The sequence below is a fragment of the Lampetra fluviatilis genome, unplaced genomic scaffold (genome assembly GCF_964198595.1).
Source record: "Lampetra fluviatilis unplaced genomic scaffold, kcLamFluv1.1 SCAFFOLD_750, whole genome shotgun sequence".
NCBI lineage: Eukaryota > Metazoa > Chordata > Hyperoartia > Petromyzontiformes > Petromyzontidae > Lampetra > Lampetra fluviatilis.
In genome coordinates this window covers 37,303-45,975 of record NW_027621657.1, presented here as the reverse complement: position 1 = coordinate 45,975, position 8,673 = coordinate 37,303, and the positions used below count along the sequence as shown (strand labels likewise).

Sequence of the window (8,673 nt, the reverse complement as noted above, 5' to 3'; positions counted from 1 at the left end):
TCACTCACTCACCCACCCACTCACCCACTCGCTCACCCACATTCACTCACCCACCCACCCACTCACCCACCCACCCACTCACCCACCCACCCACCCACTCACCCACCCACTCACCCACTCACCCACCCACCCACCCACTCACCCACCCACTCACCCACCCACCCACCCACTCACCCACCCACTCACTCACTCACCCACCCACCCACCCACTCACCCACCCACCCACTCACTCACCCACCCACCCACCCACCCACTCACCCACCCACCCACCCACTCACCCACTCACCCACCCACCCACTCACTCACCCACCCACCCACCCACCCACTCACCCACCCACCCACCCACCCACTCACCCACCCACTCACTCACCCACTCACCCACCCACCCACCCACCCACCCACCCACTCACTCACCCACTCACCCACCAACTCACCCACCCACCCACCCACTCACCCACCCACCCACCCACTCACCCACCCACCCCACCCACCCACCCACCCACCCACTCACCCACTCACCCACCAACTCACCCACCCACCCACCCACCAACTCACCCACCCACCCACCCACTCACTCACCCACTCACCCACCCACCCACCCACTCACCCACCCACCCACTCACCCACCCACCCACCCACTCACCCACTCACCCACCAACTCACCCACTCACCCACCAACTCACCCACTCACCCACCCACCCACCCACCGTGTGTCTCTCTCTCTAGAGTGGAGTCAGTGATTATGAGCAACACAAGGACAACTTTGGCAAAGTAAGTCTCACCGTGTCTCACCGTGTGTGTCTCACTGTGTGTGTCTCACTGTGTGTGTCTCACTGTGTGTGTCTCACTGTGTGTGTCTCACTGTGTGTGTCTCACTGTGTGTGTCTCACCGTGTCTCACCGTGTCTCACCGTGTGTGTCTCACTGTGTGTGTCTCGCCGTGTGTGTCTCACCGTGTGTGTCTCACCGTGTCTCACCGTGTGTGTCTCACCGTGTGTGTCTCACCGTGTGTGTCTCACTGTGTGTGTCTCACTGTGTGTGTCTCACCGTGTCTCACCGTGTGTGTCTCACTGTGTGTGTCTCACTGTGTGTGTCTTCCCGTGTGTGTCTCACTGTGTGTGTCTCACCGTGTCTCACCGTGTGTGTCTCACTGTGTGTGTGTCTCACTGTGTGTGTCTTCCCGTGTGTGTCTCACTGTGTGTGTCTCACTGTGTGTGTCTCACTGTGTGTGTCTCACTGTGTGTGTCTCACTGTGTGTGTCTCACCGTGTCTCACCGTGTGTGTCTCACTGTGTGTGTCTCACTGTGTGTGTCTCACTGTGTGTGTCTCACTGTGTGTGTCTCACCGTGTGTGTCTCACTGTGTGTGTCTCACCGTGTCTCACCGTGTGTGTCTCACTGTGTGTGTCTCACTGTGTGTGTCTCACCGTGTCTCACCGTGTCTCACCGTGTGTGTCTCACTGTGTGTGTCTCACTGTGTGTGTCTTCCCGTGTGTGTCTCACTGTGTGTGTCTCATTGTGTGTGTCTCACTGTGTGTGTGTCACCGTGTCTCACCGTGTGTGTCTCACTGTGTGTGTCTCACTGTGTGTGTCTCACCGTGTCTCACCGTGTCTCACCGTGTGTGTCTCACTGTGTGTGTCTCACTGTGTGTGTCTTCCCGTGTGTGTCTCACTGTGTGTGTCTCACTGTGTGTGTCTCACCGTGTGTGTCTCACCGTGTGTGTCTCACCGTGTGTGTCTCACCGTGTGTGTCTCACCGTGTCTCACCGTGTGTGTCTCACCGTGTGTGTCTCACTGTGTGTGTCTCACTGTGTGTATCTCACTGTGTGTGTCTCACCGTGTCTCACCGTGTGTGTCTCACCGTGTGTGTCTCACCGTGTGTGTCTCACCGTGTGTGTCTCACCGTGTGTGTCTCACCGTGTGTGTCTTCCCGTGTGTGTCTCACTGTGTGTGTCTCACCGTGTCTCACCGTGTGTGTCTCACTGTGTGTGTCTCACTGTGTGTGTCTTCCCGTGTGTGTCTCACTGTGTGTGTCTCACCGTGTCTCACTGTGTGTGTCTCCTCGTGTGTCTCACTGTGTGTGTCTCACTGTGTGTGTGTGTCACCGTGTGTGTCTCCTCGTGTGTCTCACTGTGTGTGTCTCCCCGTGTCTCACCGTGTGTGTCTCACTGTGTGTGTCTCTCCGTGTGTGTCACCGTGTGTGTCTCCCCATGTGTGTCTCACCGTGTGTGTCTCACCGTGTGTGTCTCACCGTGTGTGTCTCACCGTGTGTGTCTCACCGTGTGTGTCTCACCGTGTGTGTCTCACCGTGTGTGTCTCACCGTGTGTGTCTCACCGTGTTTGTCTCACCGTGTGTGTCTCACCGTGTGTGTCTCACCGTGTGTGTCTCACCGTGTGTGTCTCACCGTGTGTGTCTCACCGTGCGTGTCTCACCGTGCGTGTCTCACCGTGCGTGTCTCACCGTGCGTGTCTCACCGTGCGTGTCTCATCGTGCGTGTCTCACTGTGTGTGTCTCACTGTGTGTGTGTGTGCGTCTCCTCGTGTGTCTCCTCGTGTGTTTCACTGTGTGTGTCTCTCTGTGTGTCTCCTAGTGAGTCTTACCGTGTGTGTCTCACCGTGTGTGTCTCACCGTGTGTGTCTCACCGTGTGTGTCTCACCGTATGTGTCTCACCGTGTGTGTCTCACCGTGTGTGTCTCACCGTGTGTGTCTCACTGTGTGTGTCTCACTGTGTGTGTCTCACCGTGTGTCTCACCGTGTGTGTCTCACTGTGTGTGTCACTGTGTGTGTCTCACCGTGTGTCTCACCGTGTGTCTCACCGTGTGTGTCTCCCCGTGTGTGTCTCCCCGTGTGTGTCTACCCAGGTGTGTCTCACTATTCGTGTCTCACCGTGTGTGTCTCACCGTGTGTCTCACCGTGTGTGTCTCACCGTGTGTGTCTCACCGTGTGTCTCACCGTGTGTGTCTCACCGTGTGTGTCTCACCGTGTGTGTCTCACCGTGTCTCACCGTGTGTGTCTCACTGTGTGTGTCTCACCGTGTGTGTCTCCCCGTGTGTGTCTCACTGTTCGTGTCTCACCGTGTGTGTCTCACCGTGTGTCTCACCGTGTGTGTCTCACCGTGTGTGTCTCACCGTGTGTGTCTCACCGTGTGTGTCTCACCGTGTGTGTCTCACCGTGTGTGTCTCACCGTGTGTGTCTCACCGTGTGTGTCTCACCGTGTGTGTCTCACTGTGTGTGTCTCACCGTGTGTGTCTCACTGTGTGTGTCTCACTGTGTGTGTCTCACCGTGTGTGTCTCACCGTGTGTGTCTCACTGTGTGTGTCTCACTGTGTGTGTCTCCTCGTGTGTCTCCTCGTGTGTCTCCTCGTGTGTCTCCTCGTGTGTCTCACTGTGTGTGTCTCCCCGTGTGTGTCTCACTGTGCGTGTCTCACCGTGTGTGTCTCACCGTGTGTGTCTCACCGTGTGTGTCTCACCATGTGTGTCTCACTGTGTGTGTCTCACCGTGTCTCTCCGTGTGTGTCTCCCCGTGTCTCACTGTGTGTGTCTCACCGTGTCTCACCGTGTCTCCCCGTGTGTCTCTGCAGGGCGTGTCTCTGTCCCCGTGGGACGGGTCGTCTTGTCTCCTGCAGACCTCTCAGCGTGTCTCTCTGTGTGTGTCTCACCGCGTCTCCCCGTGTGTATCTCTGTCCCCGTGTCTCTCCGTGTCTCACCGTGTCTCACCGTGTGTGTCTCCCCGTGTCTCACTGTGTGTGTGTCACCGTGTATGTCTCACTGTGTGTGTCTCCCCGTGTCTCACCGTGTGTCTCACCGTGTGTCTCACCGTGTGTCTTTCTGTGTGTGTCTCTGTGTGTGTCTCACCGTGTCTCACTGTGTGTGTCTCACTGTGTGTGTGTCTCCCCGTGTGTCTCTCTGTGTGTGTCTCTGTGTGTGTCTCACCGTGTCTCACTGCGTGTCTCACTGTGTGTGTCTCACTGTGTGTGTCTCACTGTGTGTGTCTCCCCGTGTCTCTCTGCAGGGCGTGTCTCTGTCCCCGTGGGACGGGGCATCTCGTCTCCTGCAGACCTCTCTGCGTGTCTCACTGTGTGTGTCTCTCTGTGTGTGTCTCTCTGTGTGTGTCTCACTGTGTGTGTCTCCCCGTGTCTCTCCGTGTGTCTCACTGTGTGTGTCTCTCTGTGTGTGTCTCACTGTGTGTGTCTCACTGTGTGTGTCTCCCCGTGTGTCTCTCTGCAGGGCGTGTCTCTGTCCCCGTGGGACGGGGCGTCTCGTCTCCTGCAGACCTCTCTGCGTGTCTCACTGTGTGTGTCTCTCTGTGTGTGTCTCACTGCGTGTGTCTCACTGTGTGTGTCTCACTGTGTGTGTCTCACTGTGTGTGTCTCACTGTGTGTGTCTCACTGTGTGTGTTTCACTGCGTGTGTCTCACTGTGTGTGTCTCCCCGTGTGTCTCTCTGCAGGGCGTGTCTCTGTCCCCGTGGGACGGGGCGTCTCGTCTCCTGCAGACCTCTCTGCGTGTCTCACTGTGTGTGTCTCACTGTGTGTGTCTCACTGTGTGTGTCTCACTGTGTGTGTCTCACTGTGTGTGTCTCACTGTGTGTGTTTCACTGCGTGTGTCTCACTGTGTGTGTCTCACTGTGTGTGTCTCACTGTGTGTGTCTCACTGTGTGTGTCTCCCCGTGTGTCTCTCTGCAGGGCGTGTCTCTGTCCCCGTGGGACGGGGCATCTCGTCTCCTGCAGACCTCTCTGCGTGTCTCACTGTGTGTGTCTCTCTGTGTGTGTCTCACTGTGTGTGTCTCCCCGTGTCTCTCCGTGTGTCTCACTGTGTGTGTCTCACTGTGTGTGTCTCACTGTGTGTGTCTCACTGTGTGTGTCTCACTGTGTGTGTCTCACTGTGTGTGTCTCACTGTGTGTGTCTCCCCGTGTCTCACTGTGCGTGTCTCACTGTGTGTGTCTCACTGTGTGTGTCTCACTGTGTGTGTCTCACTGTGTGTGTCTCACTGTGTGTGTCTCACTGTGTGTCTCTCTCTGTGTGTGTCTCACTGTGTGTGTCTCTCTGTGTGTGTCTCACTGTGTGTGTCTCACTGTGTGTGTCTCACTGTGTGTGTCTCACTGTGTGTGTCTCTCTGTGTGTGTCTCACTGTGTGTGTCTCACTGTGTGTGTCTCCCCGTGTGTCTATCTGCAGGGCGTGTCTCTCTCCCCGTGGGACGGGGCGTCTCGTCTCCTGCAGACCTCTCTGCGTGTCTCCCAGTTCTCGTCTGGGGTTGAGCCCGGCCCTCACCACCAGATCATCTACGTGGCCGGAGCCTTCGATCTGTTCCGTATCCTCACCACCACGCTCACCACCACCACCACCACGCTCACCACCACGCTCACCACGCTCACCACGCTCACCACCACGCTCACCACCACGCTCACCACCACGCTCACCACTACACTCACCACCAGATCATCTACGTGGCCGGAGCCTTCGATCTGTTCCGTATCCTCACCACCACGCTCACCACCACGCTCACCACGCTCACCACCACCACCACCACGCTCACCACCACCACGCTCACCACGCTCACCACCACGCTCACCACGCTCACCACCACACTCACCACGCTCACCACCACGCTCACCACGCTCACCATCACGCTCACCACTACACTCACCACCACGCTCACCACCACCACGCTCACCACTACGCTCACCATCACGCTCACCACTACACTCACCACCACCACCACCACGCTCACCACTACGCTCACCACGCTCACCACCACCACCACACTCACCACCACCACCACGCTCACCACGCTCACCATCACGCTCACCACTACGCTCACCACCACCACCACGCCCACCACCACCATCATCACGCCCACCACTACGCTCACCATCACGCTCACCACTACACTCACCACCACCACCACGCCCACCACCACCACCACCACCACGCTCACCACGCTCACCACCACGCTCACCACCACACTCACCACCACCACCACGCCCACCACCACCATGATCACGCTCACCACTACAATCACCACCACGCTCACCACCACCACCACCACCACTACGCTCACCACCATCACTACCACCACGCTCACCACCATCACAACCACCACGCTCACCATCACACTCACCACCACCACCACGCTCACCACCACCACACTCACTACCACCATGCTCACCACCACCACACAATGATGATGATAGTGATGGTGATGATAGTGATGGTGACGATAGTGATGGTGATAATAGTGATGGTGATGATGATAGTGATGATGAGGATGTTAGTGATGTTGAGACCTTGACGATGGTGATGATGGCGATGGTGACGGCGATGATGACGATGTTGACGATGATGATGATAGTGATGATGATGATGTTAGTGATGTTGAGACCTTGACGATGGTGATGATGGCGATGGTGACGGCGATGATGACGATGTTGACGATGATGATGATAGTGATGATGATGATGTTAGTGATGTTGAGACCTTGACGATGGTGATGATGGCGATGGTGACGGCGATGATGATAGTGATGGTGATGATGACGATGTTGACGATGATGATAGTGATAGCGATGTTGACGATGTTGACGATGATGATGATAGTGATGGTGATGATGACGATGTTGACGATGATGATGATAGTGATGGCGATGATGACGATGTTGACGATGATGATGATAGCGATGTTGACGATGTTGACGATGATGATGATAGTGATGGTGATGATGACGATGTTGACGATGATGATGATAGTGATGGCGATGATGACGATGTTGACGATGATGATGATAGTGATGGCGATGATGACGATGTTGACGATGATGATGATAGTGATGGCGATGATGACGATGTTGACGATGATGATGATAGTGATGATGACGATGTTGACGATGATGATGATGATAGTGATGGTGATGATGACGATGTTGACGATGATGATGATAGTGATGATGACGATGTTGATGATGATGATAGTGATGGTGATGATGATGATGTTGACGATGATGATGATAGTGATGGTGATGATGACGATGTTGATGATGATGATGATGGTGATGATGACGATGTTGATGATGATGATAGTGATGGCGATGATGACGATGTTGACGATGATGATGATAGTGATGGTGATGATGACGATGTTGATGATGATGATGGTGATGGTGATGATGATGATAGTGATGTTGAGACCTTGACGATGATGATGGCGATGGCGTTGACGGTGTAGACGTGGGACATTTGGACTTCCTGGACAAAGTCCATGCCCTGCGGTCAGACCCCTACATCATCGTGGGCCTCCACTTTGACCAGGTGACCTCATCCACGTCATCATCCACATCATCACTATCATCATCACCATCACTATCAACATCATCATCGTCATCGTCATCATCATCGTGGGCCTCCACTTTGACCAGGTGACCTCATCCACGTCATTATCATCATCATCATTATCACCATCACTATCAACATCATCATCATCATCATCGTCATCATCATCGTGGGCCTCCACTTTGACCAGGTGACCTCATCCACGTCATTATCATCAACATCGTCATCATCATCGTCATCCACATCATCGTCATCATCAGCATCATCGTCATCATCATCGTCATCATCATCGTCATCATCATCGTCATCATCATCGTCATCATCAGCATCATCATCGTCATCGTCATCCACATCATCGTCATCATCAGCATCAGCATCATCACTATCATCGTCATCATCATCATCATCATCGTCATCATCGTCATCATCGTCATCATCATCATCATCATCACTATCATCATCATCGTCATCATCATCGTCATCATCATCGTCATCATCATCATCATCACATCGTCATCAGCGTCATCATCGTCATCATCGTCATCATCATCATGCATCTCATTATCAACATCCCCACCTGGCCTGGCACATGCACGGTGGTGATGGGGGTGATGATGGTGATGATGGTAGTGATTGTGATGATGGTGGTGATGATGGTGATGGTGGTGATGATGGTGGTGGTGATGGTGGTGGTGGTGGTGGTAATGGGGGTGATGATGGTAGTGATGGTGGTGATTGTGATGATGGTGGTGATGGTGATGATGGTGGTGATGGGGGTCGTGGGGTGTCATGGGGTTGATGGGGGTGGTGATGGTGGTGTTAGTGGTGGTGATCATGGTGATGATGGTTGTGATGGTGATGGTGGTGATCGTGGTGGTGGTGATGTTGGTCGTGGTTATGATGATGGTGGTGATGGGGGTGATGGTGATGATGATGGTGGTGATGATGGTGATGTTGTTGATGATGTTGGTGTTCATGTTGATGATGATGATGGTGATGATGGTGTTGGTGATGATGGTGGTGATGGTGATGATGATGTTGATGGTGTTGATGGTGGTGATGGGGGTGATGGTGATGATGATGGTGGTGATGGTGGTGATGATGGTGATGATGGTGTTGGTGATGTTGGTGATGGTGGTGATGGTGATGATTGTGGTGATGATGGTGATGGTGATGATTGTGGTGATGATGGTGATGATGGTGTTGGTGATGTTGGTGGTGGTGATGGTGATGTTGGTGATGGTGGTGATGATGATGGTGGTGATGGGGGTGATGGTGATGATGATGGTGATGATGGTGTTGGTGATGTTGGTGGTGGTGATGGTGATGATGTTGGTGATGTTGATGATGT

General features: G+C 54.2%; 1 protein-coding gene across 1 annotated transcript in view; it reads left to right on the top strand.

The window, feature by feature from the left end:
• Nucleotides 1-726: 726 nt before the first annotated feature.
• Nucleotides 727-8,673, top strand: part of PCYT2 (phosphate cytidylyltransferase 2, ethanolamine) — a gene marked incomplete at its 5' end in the record, with an annotated part of 31,366 nt that continues 23,419 nt past the window's right edge. The window contains 3 exons of the mRNA XM_078885728.1: nucleotides 727-771; nucleotides 5,173-5,308; nucleotides 7,219-7,301. Of these exons, the coding sequence (XP_078741854.1) occupies nucleotides 727-771; nucleotides 5,173-5,308; nucleotides 7,219-7,301 (264 nt within the window). The remainder of the gene's footprint in view (nucleotides 772-5,172; nucleotides 5,309-7,218; nucleotides 7,302-8,673) is intronic.